This window comes from Oncorhynchus nerka, linkage group LG18, assembly GCF_034236695.1.
Source record: "Oncorhynchus nerka isolate Pitt River linkage group LG18, Oner_Uvic_2.0, whole genome shotgun sequence".
Taxonomy (NCBI): Eukaryota; Metazoa; Chordata; class Actinopteri; order Salmoniformes; family Salmonidae; genus Oncorhynchus; species Oncorhynchus nerka.
In genome coordinates, this window is record NC_088413.1 from 32,421,218 (window position 1) to 32,440,128 (window position 18,911).

Sequence of the window (18,911 nt, forward strand, 5' to 3'; positions counted from 1 at the left end):
TTAGATAGCCTTGTTCTCAAATTTGCTTTATTAAAGTCCCCAGCTACAATAAATGCAGCCTCAGGATATATGGTTTCCAGTTTGCATAGAGTCCAGTGGAGATCCTTGAGGGCCGTCGTGGTATCGGCTTGAGGGGGGATATACACAGCTGTGACAATAACCGACGAGAATTATCTTGGGAGATAATACGGTCGGCATTTGATTGTAAGAAATTCTAGGTCAGGTGAACAGAAGGACTTGAGTTCCTGTATGTTGTTACAATTACACCAATCGTTAATCATGAAACATACACCCCCGCCCTTCTTCTTCCTGGAGAGATGTTAATTCCTGTCGGAGCGACGCACAAAGAATCCTGGTGGCTGTACCGACTCCGACAGCATGTCCACAGAGAGCCATATTTCCATGAAACAGAGACTGTGACGAGAAAGAGGCGGCGGTGAAAGCGAGGCTGACCTGCGGGCACCCTGACAAAACTGCGTCGCAGAGTGAAAAAAATGCATCTACTCTCCGTTCTATTGGCGAACGTACAATCACTGGAGTACAAACTGGACGAGCTCTGTTCGAGACTATCCTATCAACGGGACCTGAAGAACTGTAATATCCTATGTTTCTCTGAGTCCTGGCTGAACAAGGACAATATACATCTGGCTGGTTTTTCTATGCATTAGCAGGACAGAACAGCAGCTTTGGGTAAACTCAGGGGGAGGTGTGTGTGTCTCTTTGTTAACAACAGCTGATGCCTGATCTCTACTATTAAGGAAGTCTCAAGGTTCTGCTCGCCTGAGCTAGAATACCACATGATAAGCTGTAGAACATACTATTTACTAAGAGAATTTCCATCTGTATTTTTTGTAGCTGTCTAAGTACAAACCGACGCAAACTGTATAGGGCCATAAGCAAACAAGAAAATACAAAAAAAAAAACTCCTAGTGGCCGGTGATTTTAATGCAGTGAAACTGAATTCTGTTTTACCTCATTTCTACCAGCATGTCACCTGTGCAACTAAAGGCGAAAAAAACTCTAGATCAGCTTTACTCCACACACAGAAACGCATCAAAACTCGACCTCACCCTCCATTTGGCAAATCTGACCATTCCTGCTTACAAGCAAAAACTCAAATGGGAAGTACCAGTGCAAGTGGTCCCGGAAGTGGTCCGATGAAGCGGATGCTATCCTACAGGACTGTTTGAAGAGTTTACCACATTGATCACCAGCTTCATTAATAAATGCACCAACGATGTCGTCCCCACAATGACCGTACGTACGTATCCCAACCAGAAGGGTAGGCAACAACACATTCGCCACACTGATCTCAACACGGGGGCCCCTCGGGGTGCGTGCTTAGTCCCCTCCTTTACCCCCTGTTCACCCACAACTGCCGTGCACTACTCCAACATCCTCATTAAGTTTGCTGACAACACGACGGTGGCCTATAGGGAGGAGGTCATAGACCTGGTAGTGTTGTGCCAGGATAACAGTCCCTCTCTCAACGTTGGCAAGACAAAGGAGCTGATCGTGGACTATAGGAAACAGATTGCCGAGCAAGCCCTCATTCACATCAATGGGGCTGTAGTGGAGCAGGTCAAGAGCTTCAAGTTCTTTGGTGTCCAAATCACAAAGGATCTATCATGGTCCAAACACACCAACACAGTTGTGAAGAGGGCACGACAATGCCTCTTCACCCTAAGGAGGCTGAAAAGATTTGGCATGGGCCCTCAGTTCTACACCATCAAGAGCATCTTGACTGGCTGCATCACCGCTTGGTCAACTGGTATTATGTTTTTAGAAATGATTACAAATGAATGAAAAATGAAAAGCTTAAATGTCTTGAGTCAATAGGTATTCAACCATTTTGTTATGGCCTAAATAAGTTCACGACAAAAGAAAATGTGCTTAACAAGTCACACAATAAGTTGCATGGACACTGTGTGCAATATTAGTGTTTAACATGATTTTTAAAGGACTACCCCATCTCTGTACCCCACACATACCATTTTTTGTAAGGCCTAGTACCTATCTATATGTACAAAGCTACCTCAGTTACCTCGTATCCCTGCACAACGACTTGGTACTGGCACTCCCTGTATATAGCCATGTTGTTTTAACTCATCATTGTTATTCTCTGTCTATTTTTTACTCTTATTACGTTCTATTTTTTTTCTTCATTTTTCTCATTAACTCGGCATTGTCGGAAAAGGACCCGTAAGTAAGTATTTCACTGTTAGTCTATACCTGTTGTTTATGAAGCATGTGACAAATACAATTTGATTTTACTTTCTAGGCTTATATATGCCTTATAAATCACACAATGTCTGGATGCAATATTCTACCCAGGAATATTCAACACCGAAATATGTTACTCCCGTTACTCCAAACGCGTCTGTCGATCTTTTCTGCAGACAACAATGAAAATGAATCTTTGCCTTCAATGCAGGGTTTGATCTAAACGTCAGAAGCTGTAGAGTAGAACGGTTACTTTCTATGTTATAGAGTGGAATGGTTTTTCTGCTGGTGTATCCTGAGGTATCTCAGTGCGTACAAGCTAACAGCTTTTCTCCCATGTGGACCTTCAGGTGCATCTTCAGCTGGTCCTGGCGGGAGAACCTCTTCTCACACTGGGGGCAGCTGTAGGGTTTCTCCCCTGTGTGGACCCTCTGGTGCCTCTTCAGGTGGCCAGCCTGGGCGAAGCGCATATGACACTGGGTACAGCTGAAGGGTTTCACCCCTGTGTGGACCCTCTGGTGCCTCTTCAGGTCACCAGCCTGGGCAAAGCGCATGTGACACTGGGTACACCTGAAGCGTTTCTCCCCTGTGTGGATCCTCTGGTGGATCTTCACTTTTTGGGGGCAGCTGAAGCCTTTGCTACAGAACATGCAGAGGAACCGTTTCTCTTTACTATTGCCTGATGTGGCTCCCCCTCCCTGAGTCTGGGCTCTAGCCCTGTCGTTTGAGTTCAATACGTGATCAAAAAGGCAGTTGTGTGAATCCGAAGGCCCCATCGATGAGGACACTAAGTCGCGATCTCTGAGAGCGAGTAAAGGGGAGTGGGTCGTGACATTTGGATTAGTTTCTAAGCTTTCCCTGTAATCTAAGAAATCTCTGCCCTGTGAGTGTCCGTCTCTTAGGTCACTATCTGCATTCCATGTGGGAGAAATGTCGCCCTCCACTTTCACAGTCACTTCATCTACGACCAAACCCTCCCCTTTCTTATCTAAGCACCTTTCGGAGTATACACTACTACTGTACTGGTTCCAGTCCCCTCTAGACAGATCATTCTGGGTCTCTAAACCCAAGGGCATGTTGCAAGGGTCCATCTCTGTAGTGTAAGAACAAGACGGATTATTGCCAGTCTCTAATGCGTCACCTGAGTCCCGATGGGAATGAGCCGTCCTCGGGCTTGGGTTACCGTAAAGTAAATATTCTGAGCCAGGAGCAGGAGGACAGCCCAGTGGCCCCGGCCCCAGTCTCTCTGGGTCTGATCTGTGGTCAGATCCTGTGTGTAAGAGCCTTTGTGTTAAAGTCTCGGTGTCTGACTTGACGATGGCATTCAGCGTTCCATTGACCTCTGTGATGCTGCGTCGGGTCCTGGGCTGCATGGCGGTCGCGTGGTCCTCCATGGCAACAAGGGGCGCAACTACAGCCGCTGCTCCAGTCTGGATGTCTCTGCTGTGTCGTGGGTCCACCTCTCCTTCAGACCTGTCCTGCTTGACCAGAGATGATCCTCCAGGACCTGCCGCCTCTACAACTGCAGACTGACAAGAAGAGAGAGGGTTATTACCGGTACATGAGTTGAATCGGATAACAACGTCATAGGGAAGTCTCACAAGCTCCGTTATGGCAGATAAATGAGGATGTACCACAGAGATAGAGGACTCAGGTGCCCAAAATACTGTTTTAGCATGGGCAAAGCCATTGAGGACTTACACCGTTTTGAAGCAGTCAACTCAGTGGGACTTTCTGTGGGTTAAGGAAGGATCAAATCATTCTATTCAGGTCATCAGGAAGGATCTTTGATCAGCCAATTAATTATACTTGTGAGTAAATGCAGGTGCCAGTAAATCATCAACATTGACTTTATACCTGCTCAAGCAACAGACTCTAGGTGGCAGTGAGCACCCTTTCAGTTTGTTTGCCATCTCATAGAAGTAGTAGAAAAATAAAATGTACTACTTCAAAATTTAGATTTTCATCACCGTCTCAATGGCCCATGCTTTCACAGACGCCACAATGGGAGATATACTCTCTTTATAAAAGTATTCACATGCCTTGACCTTTTCCACATTTTGTTTGTTCCAGCCTGAATTTAAAATGGATTACATTTAGATTTTTTTTTGTCACTGGCCAACAGACAATACCCCATAATGTCAAATAGGAATCATGTTTCTGCCATATTTTATTTTATTTTACAAATGAATAAAAAATGAAAAGCTGAAATGTCCTGAGTCAATACGTATTAAATCCCTTTGTTATGGCAAGTCTAAATAAGATCAGGGCTAAAAATGTGCTTAAAACAAGTCACATTATAAGTTGAATGGACTCAATCTGTGTGCAATAATAGGCCTTAATGTCATTTTTTAAACGACTACCTCATCTCTGTACTCCACACATACAATTTTCTGTAATGTCTCTCAGTTGAGCATTGCATTTCAAACACAAATTCAATCACAAAGACCAGGGAGATTTTCCATTGCCTTGCAAAGAAGGGCACCTATTGGTAGATGGGTTGAAATATTTTTTTAAAGCAGGCATTGAATATCCCTTTGAGCATGGTGAAGTTATTAATTACACTTGGGATGGTGTATCAATACACAGAGTCACTACAAAGATACAGGCATCCTTCCTAACTCAGTTGCCGGAGAAGGAGGAAACTGCTCAGGGATGACTTTAAAACAGTGACAGAGTTTAATGGCTGTGATGGATCAACAACATTGTAGTTACTCCACAATACTAACCTAATTGACAGAGGGAAAAGAAGGAAGCCTGTACAGAATTAAACAAATCTTAAAAATGCATCCTGTTTGCAACAAGGCACTAAAGTAATGCTGCAAAAAATGTGGCAAAGCAATAAACGTTTTGTCCTGAAAACAAAGTATTATGTTTGGGGCAAATCCAATACAACACATTACTGAGTACCACTCTCCATATTTTCAAGCATAGTGGTTATGGGTTATTCAAGAATAGTGTTATGGGTTATTCAAGCATAGTGTTATGGGTTATTCAAGCATAGTGTTATGGGTTATTCAAGCATAGTGTTATGGGTTATTCAAGCATAGTGTTATGGGTTATTCAAGCATAGTGTTATGGGTTATTCAAGCATAGTGTTATGGGTATGCTTGTAAACGTTAAGCACTGGGGAGTTTAAGATTTTAAAAAATGAACGGAAAGGAGCTAAGCACAGGCAAAATCCTAGCAGAAAACCTGGTTCAGTCTGCTTTTAAACAGACACTGGAAGAAGAATTCACCTCTCAGCAGGGCAATAACCTAAAACACAATGCCAAATATAAACTGTAGTTGCTACCAAGAAGACAATGAAGGTTCCTAAGTGGCCGAGTTACAGATGACTTAAATCTCCTTTAAAATATATGGCAAGACCTGAAAATGAATGTCTAGCAATGATAAACAATGAATTTCACAAAGCTTTAAAAAAAACATTTAAAGAATAATGGGCAAAGGTTGCACAATCCAGGTGTGGAAAGCAGAGACATACCCAGAAAGACTCACTCACAGCTGTAATCGCTGCCAAAGGTGATTCTATAAATTGTGTCAGGAATCTGAATACTTATCTAAATGAGATATTTATGTACATCATTTTCAATAAATTTGCTAACATTTCTTAAAACATGTTTTCACTTTGTCATTATAAGGTATTGTGTGTAGATGGGTGGGGAATAAGGGATTTAATCTATTTTAAATTAAGGGTATAACACAAAATGTGTAATAAGTCAAGGGGTATGAAATATTTCTGACACACTATTACACTAACCTCTATCATGATAACATGCTGGGTTGAGGTTCCTCTCCCCTCATCAACGGTGATTGGCTGGTCATCTCTCCATGTATTGTGTCCCACTGGCTTCCCAAAGCTCCTGTAGGCTCCAGTGAGATGTCCTTCACCTGAGAGAGTGATTGTGGGGAAAGAGGTGGTTAGGTAGGTGAGCTATCGTCAATGACACAACCGTCTATTGTACACTACTGACACTGTCTAGAATTGTCAATGATGTAAGGTAACACTTTTCATAACTTCTTGCAAGATAGCTATGTAATCAGATGAATTATTGCATTACTATCCAAACACACGAGCAGAGGGGAACGGGGCAAAATGTACCTCTTGCCATTCCTCTGTATCGGTCGAGGATCTTGACACTTCTGGGACGACTCGCGAGGAGGCGCTCTCGCATTGTTCTCTCTGCGCGCTCCCGTGACACCTTCAGTTCTAGTAGCTGTTGTTTCCTCCGCAATGCGACGATTTCTTTCTGGCTTTGACTTATTTCCAAACGAAACACCGCATAGTCGTCGTCTACGAGTTTACAGATCTCTGCCACGGCTGCATTCGCTAGCACCTCCATGATGGAGGCTATTTGCGTGTGAAAAATCATAACGTTACAGTTAGCTAACGTCAGCAGCGTTACCTATATAACATATATCAACCAAGCCCTGTCTCCAACACAAATTAAACACTACCTGGGGTAAGTATGTGATGCTGTACAGTTAAACGAGTCATATTTTGAGGTCCAGGGTGTTAATACACGTCTAAATAACAATGTTAACGTGGAAATTGTTCTTTGTCACTGTTCACTTCCGTTTACACTGAAGAGAAACGATCTTATTGGTGTGAGTCATAGGTCAAAGGGTGTGGTGGAATTAAAAAAGTTTGCGCGCTGTTCTTTTAAATACGGCACTGCTTATTACTTTACACATCAATTATCCTATGATCAGTATCTTTTAAGCTCGTGTTTGGAAAGAACAGTGTGTTAGTAAGAGTATAAAATAATATAATTACTTTATTTCTTTATTCAGCTCAGTAAGGTAAATATTCAACTCCTTGTTCTAGCTTAGGTTAACGGTCTCTGTAAAAACAGGTATTTACACAATCCTGTTTCAAATGACAATTTGGGTTATGTGGTTAATTACACTTTTACCCCAAGACACTTCACATGATAACTATAATATGTCAGCCAAAGAATGGTTCCCTTTGAACATCTCAGCCACACTGCTACAATTTCTCCCCATTGTGGACCTATGTCTGAAAGTAACTCAGAAAGGAGAAGCTCTTGTAACATAAATTGCACTTGATTTGCCTCCTTGGTGTGAACGATCTGGTGCCTCTTCACATAGTTCGCCTCAGTGAAGCGCCTCCCACACGTGAGGCAGTTGTACGGCTTATTCGCGTCCGACCTAACGTTCACCCTCCCACGTTGTGACCGAATGACACCAGATGCGGTAGAGCAGGAGCCACCACCCTCAGGGGGTTAGTCTTTGAGCTCCCTCCTTGACCTCTAGCCATTGTTTGGGTGTTGTTAAGATTGTGTGTTGTGCTGTAGACTAGGTACCTCTTGTGGTGAACGCCCATCCTTACACGATCTGTATTGGTGGGGTAAAAATAGGGTCCAACTCGAGGCTTTTTACAGACTCAGTCACTAGGCATTAGATGAGACCCTGAAGGAGAAGAGACTTCCTGATAGACTACCACTAGGCGGGTCTCCCACCACTCTCTGTGAAGGCTGAAGCCCAGGGTGACCTGCCCTGTTCATCATGGATACTGTGGTGTTTGTATCATAGAGATAGACGTTTCTGTCAGCCCCAGGTATTGATTAGATGAGTTTATTAGTCACATGCACAGGTGTAATTTGTGTAACAGCAGGGTACGGAGACATTTTTAAGCTCCGAGCTCCAACAGTGCAGGTAAAAAAAAGTGAAGGAAACAATAATAAAAAATAACAATATACATATTTACAACCACAACAATGATAAATGTCCATTGGGGGGTGGGGGCAGGGTAAATGTCAGTTGGGGGTGAAGAGTGCCCATGGGGGGGGCAGAGGGTAGGATGTCCGGGGGGGGCGGGTAGCTGTCTAGCGGTGATTATTCAGCAGCCTGATGGTCTGGGTGTAGAAGCTATAGGCCAGTCTGACAGTTTTTGCAGTACTGAGTGATGGAAGCGGGGAGAACAGGCAGTTGCTCTGGTGGCTGAGGGTCCCTGATGATCTTCTTGGCCTTCCTGCGACACCTGCTGTTTTAGGTGTCCCGAAGGACAGGCAGTGTGAACCCAATGTTGTGTTCAAATGGGCGTACCACCTTCTGTAGAGCCTTGCGGTCAGCGGCGGTGGAGTTTCCATACCAGGCTGTGATGCAGCTCGACAGTGTGCTCTTGTAGAACACTGTGAGGACCCTCGGGGACAGGCATCAAGCCTCCTGAGGTTGAAGACTCGCAGTCTTGCCTTCTTCACCACAGTGTCTGTGTGGTTTGACCATTTCAGCTCCTTGGAGATGTGTACGCCGAGGAACTTAATGTTTTTTTCCCCTTCTCCATGGCAGTCCCGTTGATGAGGATGGGGGGCATCCAGCCTGGTTCCTCCTGGTTTGCTGATTTTTAGGGAGAGGTTATTTACCTGGCACCACACCATCAGAGTACCTACCTCCTCTCTGTAGGCCTTCTCATCGTTGTTGGTAATCAGGCCTACTACTGTCATGTCGTCAGCGAACTTGATGATGGAGTTGGAACTGTGTGAGGCCACGCAGTCGTGGGTATAGAGGGAGTACAGGAGGGGGCTGAGGATGCACCCTTGTGGGGCCTCCGTGTTAATTATCAGTGTAGTAGATGTGTTGTCGTCTACCCTCACCACCTGGGGGCGGCCCGTCAGGAATTCCAGGATCCAGTTGCAGAGGAAGGTGTTCAGTCACAGGGTCCTTAGCTTAGTGATGAGCTTGGAGGACACTATGTTAGGTGTTAAGCTTGTGTTCATTTTTTAAATAATTAAAATACCAAAAAGCAATTGTGTTGAATTTCTTTCTTTTTGGGGGGGGATTTTAAAAATGTTGTTTTGTAAATAAAAATGGTACAGAACAAAAATGTGTAGCTTACCCTGTCCCGCAGCTCAACTTACCCCATAAGTTGAGCCAATAGCTTGTTGAAAAAAAGTGGTCTGTTTTCTAAACTGTAATGTTTAAATATATTCAGATTATTTCCAGGGATACACAACATCCTGAAATATACTGAACAAAAATATAAAATGCAATATGCAACAATTTCCCAAAATTTACTGAGTTACAGTTCATATACGGAAATCAGTCAATTGAAATAAATTCAATAGGCCCTAATCAATGGATTTCACATGACATGAAATACAGATGTGCATCTGTTGGTCACAGATCTCTGTGTATTCAAATTACCAACAATAAAAATGCAATTGTGTTTGTTGTCCGTAGCTTATGCCTGCCCATACAATAACCCCACCGCCACCATGGGGCACTTTGTTCATAACACTGACATCAGAAACCGCTTGCCCACAGGATGCTATATACGTGGCCTGCAGTTGCAAGACCAGTTGGACAAACTGCCAATTTCACAAAAAGAACGTAAGAGGCAGGAAGTGAACATTCAATTCTCTGGCAACAGCTCTGGTGGACATTCCTGCAGTCAGCATGCCAATTGCAAGCTCCCTGAATGTATGAAAAGGCTCAACTTACCCCACTCTCCCCTACTTTCAAAAACAATCTGTGACAAGTATAATAACTTCTCACTATGTTGATAAAAAAATACATTTTAGAATACTCTGTAAAAGGTTCAACATCACTACTCTGCCTCATCATACACATTCTTTCCTCAGTTTACCTCATCCAGCTGTGCAGCTGTATCTGTGCATGCACACGGGTTCGCTTCACGTTGCTACAACATGGTAGCTGTGTTACCAAAACCGCAGAGAAGTTAAGCCTCACGCTTAGTTGTTGCGCAAATTGACCCACTACTGTTGTTTACTTTGTGCATGTACATCATCTACCTGAGTCTAGCTTTAATGCAGGGTTTGATTGAAATGTCAGAAGCTATCGAGTGGAATGGCTTCTTTCGATGTTATTGAGTGGAATGGTTTTTCTTCTGGTGTATGCTGAGGTAGCTCCTCTCTGAGAACCTCTTCTCGCAGTGCCTACAGCCTTTCTCCCGTGTGAACCTTCAGGTGCTTCTTCAGATGGTGCTGGTGGGAAAACTTCTTCTCACACTGGGGGCAGGTGAAGGGTTTCTCCCCTGTGTGAACCCTCTGGTGCCTCTTCAGGTTGGACGAGTCGGAGAAACTAGCCAGGCACAGGTGGCAGCTGAACGGTTTCTCCCCCGTGTGCATCCTCTGGTGGATCTCCACCTGTTTTGGGAAACTGAAGGCTTTCCCACAGAATGGACACAGAAAGCGCTTCTCTTTGCCACCGGATCTACTGATAGCGTCACTACTACTGTTATTTGTCAATGGGCTTGTGTAGCCATTTAGTGTTGAGGCACTGGCATTGTCTGAGGTCTGGTTTAACATTAGGAGAGTGTGAGGAGGATGAAGACCGGGGAGTGTCTGTGTTGTCGCAGGGTCCATGTTCCAGTTGATAGATCCTATAGAAGGCAGGCTGAAGGCAGCATCTGTTAGGGAGTTAACCTGAGGCGCCATCAGTCTCTCTGAATCACAACTATAGGAGCAGGATGGAGCATCGCTAGCCGAGTCTGTATCTGTTCCCTCCTGCTGCATATGTACACCTCCTCGTCCCCGCAGACCAAATCTACGCCTCGCCCTGGTCTCAGCCAGTCTGTTGTCATGGATACTAAGTTTGGTTGTTGTTTTGTGTTCGACAGTCTGTTTCTGGTTGTGGTTAAAGGTGTTGTTCCCCAGCCCAGAGTTAAGGACATTGTCCCATCCACAGGACTCCACTATGTCGCCTCTGGTCCTTGCCTGCTCAGTGGCTGCACCGGTCTGGGAATCCAAGATGGATGCCCAGTCTCCTCTGTTAGCCTCCAGCCAACCACCTGTATGTTTTTGTATGTAAACACAAGTTGTATTGATATCATTTTATGAACGAAGAAAAATAAGAACACATAGCCAGGTGCATCACTATCCCCATTGAAGATCTATTACTGTATGGAGGCTATATGTATTTCTCCCTTACCTTGCTCCCCCATCTTTAGTCCACTCAGCAGGTCAATGCTCTCTGGTTCGTCTTCTATTGTCTCCTCTTTGACCAGCAGCAGATCAGGCTTCCCATCCTCCATGTCTACTGACTTTAGTGAGATACAAAGTGAGAGGATATTGGATCAAAAAATCTGATAGGAGCACCATCTGATTGGGAGTATCTTCTAATTGGGAAATTAGGGATTTCTATGAGTACTATGCAAAAGTGTTAGTTGATTTTATTACTTGACACTCTTTAATGGTTTGAACATTGAAAAGGCATGGTCCCACACTAAATTAATGAAGACCTGGGCCCGGATCCACAGAGTCTCAGAGTAGGAGTACTGATACAGGATCAGTTCCCCACCCATCTACATAACCTTATTCATAATTATATTAAAGGCTTCCACTGATCCTAGATTAGCACTCATTCTCTGAGAGGGTTTGTGGATACAGGCCCTGACCTAATACCATACAGACAGTAGTTCACAGTGGGCTCACCTCAGTGAGACTATGTGTGGTACTGTGCAGCTCAGGAGGAGATGTAGTCTGGTTGTCCTCCATGATCATGGTCCCCTCAGGGTTCCCAAGACCCTCTTCCTTCACCAACAGCAACTCGAGACTCTCCTCCTGGAAGAAACGGGTGATACAGACAAACACACTTTCAACATGGAGCGTTTACCCATCCTCACTACGTTTGAGCCCTATACTGTAGTTACAGAATTACTTAATTGTTGTTAAACCCATCATTGTGGACATAAATATCATGTGGGTAAGTCAAAAGTCACAATGCCTGGATGCAATATTTTACTCAGGAATATTCAACACTGAAATCATTTACTCTCGTTATTCCAATTGCATCTGTGGATCTTTTCTGCTGACAATAAATTCAAATAAAATAGTCACATGCGCCGCATACAAGTGTAGACCTTACTGTGAAATGCTTACTTACAAGCCTTTAACCAACAGTGCGGTTCAAGAAGAGTTGACCAAATAAACAAACTAAAGTAGATAAAAAAAATTTAAGTAACAATAAAATAAGAGGCTATAAAAAGGAGTTACCGGTACCGAGTCAGTGTGCGGGTTTACAGGTTAGTTGAGGTAATTTGACATGTAGGTAGGGGTGAAGTGACTATGCATAGATAATAAAACAGCAAATAGCAGCAGTGTACAAAACAAATGGGGTCCGGTAACCATTTGATTAATTGTTCAGAAGTCTTATGACTTGGGGGTAGAAGCTGTTAATGGAGCCTTTTGGTCCTAGACGGCAAGCTCCGATACTGCTTGCCGTGCGGTAGCAGAGAAAACAGTCTGTGACTGGAGTCTGACAATTTTTAGGGCCTTCCTCTGACACCGCCTGGTATAGAGGTCCTGGATGGCAGCAAGCTTGGCCCCAGTGGTGTACTGGGCAGTACGCAATACCCTCTGTAGCGCCTTACGGTCAGTTGTCATACCAGGCTGTGACCAGTTAGGATGCTCTCGATGGTGCAGCTGTAGAACTTTGAGGATCTGGGGACCTATGCCAAATCTTTTCAGTCTCCTGAGGGGGAAAAGGTTTTGTTGTGCCCTCTTCACGACTGTCTTGGTGTGTTTGGACCATGATAGTTTGTTGGTGATGTGGACACCAAGGAACTTGAAGCTATCAACCCGCTCCACTACAGCCCCATCAATGTTAATGGGGGCCTGTTCGGCCTGCCTTTTCTTGTAGTCCATGATCAGCTCCTTTGTCTTGCTCACATTGAGGGAGAGGTTGTTGTCCTGGTGCACCACACTGACCTCCTCCCTATAGGCTGTCCATCCGTTGTTGGTGATCAGGCCTACCACTTGTGTCATCAGCAAACTTAATGATGGTGTTGGAGTCGTGTTTGGCCACGCAGTCATGGGTGAACAGGGAGTACAGGTGGGGACTAAGTACACACCCCTGAGGTAGACATGTTGTTGCCTACCCTTACCACCTGGGGGTGGCCCGTCAAGAAGTCCAGGATCCAGTTGTAGAGGGAGGTGTTAACCTCTTCAACCTATGGGGGCGCTATGTCATTATTGGATAAAAAGACGTGCCCGTTTTAAGCGCAATATTTTGTCACGAAAAGATGCTCGACTATGCATATAATTGGCAGCTTTGGAAAGAAAACACTCTGATGTTTTCAAAACTGCAAAGATATTATCTATGAGTGCCACGGAACTCATGTTACAGGCGAAATCAAGAGGAAACTCAAACAGGAAATGAGCAGAATTTTTGAAGCTCTGTTTTTCTATCGTCTCCTTATATGGCTGTGAATGTGCCGTGAACGAGCTTATGCTTTCTGCCGTTCGTCCAAGATGTCTGCAGCATTGTGACGTATTTGTAGGCATATCATTGGAAGATTGACCATAAGAGACTACATTTACCAGGGGTCCGCCTGGTGTCCTGTGTCGAAATTATTGCGTAATCTCTAGGTCCATGTGCGTTCCATTTCTTCAGAAGAGAAAGTCACCTGCCATGAAGGATTTATCATCGATAGATATGTGAAAAACACCTTGAGGATTGATTCTAAACATCGTTTGCCATGTTTCTGTCGATAGTATAGAGTTAATTTGGAAAAAAGTTAGCGTTTTAATGACTTAATATTTTGTAATTTTTTTGATATTTTTTTTTTGTTCTTACCCAAACGTGATGAAGAAAACGGAGCGATTTGTCAACACAAATAATCTTTTCGTAAAAACGGAACATTTGCTATCTAACTGAGAGTCTCATTGAAAACATCTGAAGTTCAAAGGTAAATGATTTTATTTGAATGTTTTTCTGGTTTTTGTGAAAATGTTGCCTGCTGAATGCTAACGCTAAATGCTACGCTAAATACTACGCTAGCTATCAATAGTGTTACACAAATGCTTGTTTTGCAATGGTTGAGAAGCATATTTTGAAAATCTGAGATGACAGTGTTGTTAATAAAAATCTAAGCTTGAGAGCTAGCATATTGATTTCATTTCATTTGCAATTTTCATGAATAGTTAACGTTGCGTTATGGTAATGAGCTTGAGGCTGTATTCACGATCCCGGATCCGGGATGGCTCGTCGCAACAGGTTAAGTCCCAGGGTCCTTAGCTTTGTGATGCGCTTCGTCGTCACTATGGTGTTGAACGCTGAGCTGTAGTCAATGAACAACATTCTCACATAGGTGTTCCTTTTGTCCAGGTGGGAAAGGGCAGTGTGGAGTGTGATTGAGGTTGCGTCATCTGTGGATCTGTTGGGGCGGTATGCGGATTGGAGTGGTTCTAGGGTATCCGGGAGGATGCTGTTGATGTGAGCCATGACCAGCCTTTCAAAGCACTTCATGGCTACCAATGTGAGTGCTATGGGGCGGTAATCATTTAGGCAGGTTACCTTCACTTCCTTGGGCACAGGGACTATGGTGGTCTGCTTGAAACATGTAAGTATTACAGACTCGGTCAGGGAGATGTTGAAAATGTCAGTGAAGACACTTGCCAGTTGGTCTGGCATGCTTTGAGTACATGTCCTGGTAATCCATCTGGCCCCACGGCTTTGTGAATGTGGACCTGTTTAAAGGTCTTGCTCACATCGGTTACCGAGAGTGTTATCACACAGTCATCCAGAACAGCTGGTGCTCTCGTGCATGCTTCAGTGTTGCTTGCCTCGAAGCGAGCATTAAAAGGCATTTATCTTGTCTGGTAGGCTCGTGTCACTGGGCAGCTCGCATCTGGGTTTCCCTTGGTAGTCTGTAATAGTTTAAGCCCTGCCACAGCCGACGAGCGTGAGCCGGTGTAGTAGGATTCAATCTTAATCCTGTATTGATGCTTTGCTTGTTTGATGGTTTGTCTGAGGACATAGTGGTATTTCTTATAAGCTTCCGGGTTAGAGTCCCGCTCCTTGAAAGCGGCAGCTCTAGCCTTAAGCTCGATGCGGATGTTGCCTGTAATCCATGGCTTCTGGTTGGGATTTGAACATACGGTCACTGTGGGGACGGCGTTGTCAATACACTTATTGATGAAGCTGATGATTGAGGTGGTATACTCCTCAATGTCACTGGATAAATCCCGGAACATATTCCAGTCTGTGCTAGCAAAACAGTCCTGTAGCGTAGCATCTGCGTCATCTGACCACATCCGTATTGAGCGAGTCACTGGTACCTCCTGCTTTAGTTTTTGCTTGTAAACAGGAATCAGGAGGATAGAATTATGGTCAGATTTGCCAAATGCAGGGCGGGGGAGAGCTTTGTATGCATCTGTGTGTGCAGTAAAGGTGGTCTAGTTTTTTTCCCCTCTGGTTACACATGTGACATGCTGGTAAAAATGTGGTAAAACATATTTAAGTTTGCCTGCATTAAAGTCACTGGCCACTAGGAGCGCCACTTCTGGATGAGCATTTTCTTGTTTGCTTGTAGTTGGTTTAGTGCGGTCTTAGTGCCAGCATCGGTCTGTGGTGGTAAATAGAAGGCTACAAATAATCTAGAGAACTCTTGGTAGATAGTGTGGTCTACAGCTTATCTTAAGGTACTCTAGCTCAAGCGAGCAATACCTCGAAACTTCTTTAATATTAGACATTGCGCACCAGCTGTTATTGACAAATACACACACACCCCCGCCCCTCGTCTTACCAGAAGTAGCTTCTTCTCTGTTCTGCTGATGCATGGAAAATCCTGCCAGCTCTATATTATCCATGTCTTCGTTCAGCCAACACTCAGTGAAACATAAGATATTACAGTTTTTAATGTCCCGTTGGTAGGATAATCTTAATCATAGGTCATCAATTTTATTTTCCAATGATTGCACGTTAGCTAGTAGAACGGATGGCAGTGGGAGTTTACTCGCTCGCCTACGGATTCTCAGAAGGCAGCCCGACCTGCGCCCCATTTTCCTCCATCTTTTCTTCACGCAAATGACGGGGATTTGGGCCTGTTCCCGGGAAAGCAGTATATCCTTCTCATCGAACTCGTTAAAGGAAAAAGCTTCTTCTAGCTCAAGGTGAATAATCTCTGTTCCTATGTCGATAAGTTATTTTTGGTCATAAGGGACGGTAGCAGCAACATTATGTACAACAAAATAAGTTAAACAACGCAAAAAAATGAACAAAATAGCACAGTTAAGAGCATGTAAAAATTCAGCGATCCTCTTCGGCACCATCTTAATATCTACTAAATTGTAGTTCATACCTAAACGAAAAGGACAGGGCTGTGTGAATCGGAAGGTGCCATCGACGTGGACACTGAGTCGCGATCGCTGACTCTACACATTTTGCGATGGGGTGGAGAGAAATGTTTGCAGTTTTGAATATGATATCCGAGTGAGAGTGACAAACATAATCAATGGGGGCCCCCCAGTCGGTAATTTGACCATGATCACTACAAGTTTAGATGGCTGGACTTACCAATCTTAAAAATGTTAGCTGACATGGGCTAATTGCGCAGCAGTCAGTGACTGACACAAGATTAACTGCTGATGCACAACCAAATTTAAAAAAATATATATATATCTGTTTTTGGAAATTGATATGCGGGCCGGCAGTTGTCCATCTCTGCTCTAAACCCAAGGACATGTTGCCAGGATCCATCTCTCCTCTAAACCTAAGGATATGTTGCCAGGGTCCATCTATGTAGTGTAAGAACAAGACAGATCATTAACACCAATATCGAACGTGTCACAATTACCACGAGAAGGAACTGTCCTCTGGCTCTGGTGAAATACCGGTAAATACTCTGAGCTGGGAGCAGGACGACAGCCCAGTCTCTCTGGGTCTGATCTGTGGTCAGATCCTGTGTGTAAGAGCCTGTGTGTCAAAGTCTCTGTGCCTGTCTCTGACTTGAGGACGGCATTCAACTGACCTCTGTGATGCGGCGTCGGGTCCTGGCCTGGGGCACGGCGGCGAGGTCTTTCGGAACTACAGGAAGCGCTACTCCGGCGGCTGCTCCAGTTTGGATGTCTCTGCTGTGCCGTGGGTCCTCCTCTCCTTCAGACCTCTCCTGCTTGACCCCAGGACCTGCAGCCTCTACATCTGCAGACTGACACAAGAAGAGAGGAGGTTATTATCGGTACATTAGTAGAATTGGATAACAATGTCATGGAGAAGTCTCACAAGCTCCCCTATGGCAGATAAATAAGGATGTACATGTAAGCAAGTGAACAGGCCACATTTTCTGTACTTAAAATTTTATGTCACACTATGACACTAACCTCTATCACAATAACATTCTGCATTGAGGTTCCACTCCCCTCATCTATAGCTATGGGTTTGTCATTTCTCCACACGTTGTGTCCCGCTGGCTTCACAAAGCTCCTGTGGCCTCCAGTGAGATGTCCTTCATGTAAGAGAGTGATTGGGGGGAGGGGGGAGGGTGGTTAAGTTAGGTACTGTCAATGCTATATTGTAGACTATTGACCCTGTCTACAATTGGCAAGGATGTAAGGTAACACTTCTTATAACTTCTTAATACACAATTTATTGAGCGATGTATTATGTTCTATGCATCACATTGTTTTCATTGTATATAATAATATGAAATTCAGTACATCAATGATCTGGTTAGAATAGTGTTTTTCTTTGTGCAATAATAATTTGTTTTTAATTGACCTGCCTGGTAAAATAAAAATTGTGCTCAGTAATCAGGGGCTAGCATTGCATACTATCCAACAACTGACCAAGACCCAATTCTAGGTAACAACACATCGGAACATATGCGCTGATGGGAACCGGGAGACAGGTCAACGCAGCCTTCTGCAAAAAGTACCTCTTGCCATTCCTCTGTATCGGTCAAGGATCTTGACACTACTGGGACGACTGGCGAGGACGCGCTCTCTCGTTGTCCTCTCTGCGCGCTCCTGTTCCAACTTCAGTTCCAGTAGCTGTAGTTTTCTCCGCAATGCCCTGTTTTCTTTCTGGCTATGAGTTATTTCCAAACGAAACACTGCATAGTCGTCGTCTACGAGTTTACAGATATCTGCCACGGCTGCATTCGCTAGCACCTCCATGATGGAGGCAATTTGAGTGTGAAAAACCATACAGTTAGTAACGTTAGCCATTGTTAGCAGGTAAAGTAACTAGCCTTACCTAGATAACATATATCAACCAAGTCCTCTCCAACGCGAATTAAATATTACATGGGGGTAGGTATGTGATGCTTTGCTGTTAAATTAGTCATATTCTGAGTTCCATGTCGTTAATAATCGTCTAAATAACAATAGAAAATAAATTGCTCTTGGTCACTGTTTACTTTCGTTTGCACTTTAGAGAAAGGATATTATTGGTTGGCATCATGGCTCAAAGGGCGTGGCAAATGAAAAGGGGTATGCGGGCTGTTCATTGACTTACGGTAATGCTTATTACGTTACATCAACCAATTCATGATTAGTATATTTCTATCTGTTTCTCTAGCGTACACAGATACAAAGTCATAATTATGGCTGAACTCTGCCTATTTCTACAATTTCTCTTAACATTGATTTTAAACCTAACCTTAAATTAAGACCAGAAAGCTCATTTTTATTTTCATGTATTTTTATGATATAACCAATTTTGAATTTGGCTGTGTTATCTAGTGAAAACCCCTTCAAACTCAGAGCAGTAAATTACCTAAAAAGAACGGCTGGCTAGATCATATCGGTGGCAAGGTTCGAAGGAAATTCTAATTCTAAATGATAAACACGCAAATAAATGGGGCTTTGTAAATTCTGATGGGTTTTATACTGTTTAATGAAACATCAACCAAAATCTGGAATATAGTGGTCACTTTGAATGACATATGAATTATTCGTATGACATAACGAATTAAAAAGCCAGGG

General features: G+C 43.8%; 2 protein-coding genes across 2 annotated transcripts; both read right to left on the bottom strand.

Moving 5' to 3' along the window:
- Positions 1-1,803: 1,803 nt before the first annotated feature.
- On the bottom strand, positions 1,804-6,596 carry LOC115145734 (oocyte zinc finger protein XlCOF7.1-like). Its single transcript, XM_029687240.2, has 3 exons — positions 6,326-6,596; positions 5,984-6,114; positions 1,804-3,752 (listed from the first exon to the last, which is right to left on the bottom strand). Exons 1-3 carry the CDS (start codon positions 6,594-6,596, stop codon positions 2,529-2,531), a joined length of 1,626 nt encoding a protein of 541 aa, XP_029543100.1. The 3' UTR covers positions 1,804-2,528.
- A 1,209-nt stretch (positions 6,597-7,805) lies between these two features.
- LOC115145736 (sal-like protein 1) lies at positions 7,806-18,376 on the bottom strand. The gene is made up of 6 exons (XM_029687242.2): positions 17,861-18,376; positions 17,307-17,431; positions 16,958-17,134; positions 11,640-11,768; positions 11,137-11,248; positions 7,806-10,996 (listed from the first exon to the last, which is right to left on the bottom strand). Exons 1-6 carry the CDS (start codon positions 18,150-18,152, stop codon positions 10,143-10,145), a joined length of 1,689 nt encoding a protein of 562 aa, XP_029543102.2. The 5' UTR covers positions 18,153-18,376; the 3' UTR covers positions 7,806-10,142.
- Between the last annotated feature and the right edge of the window lie 535 nt (positions 18,377-18,911).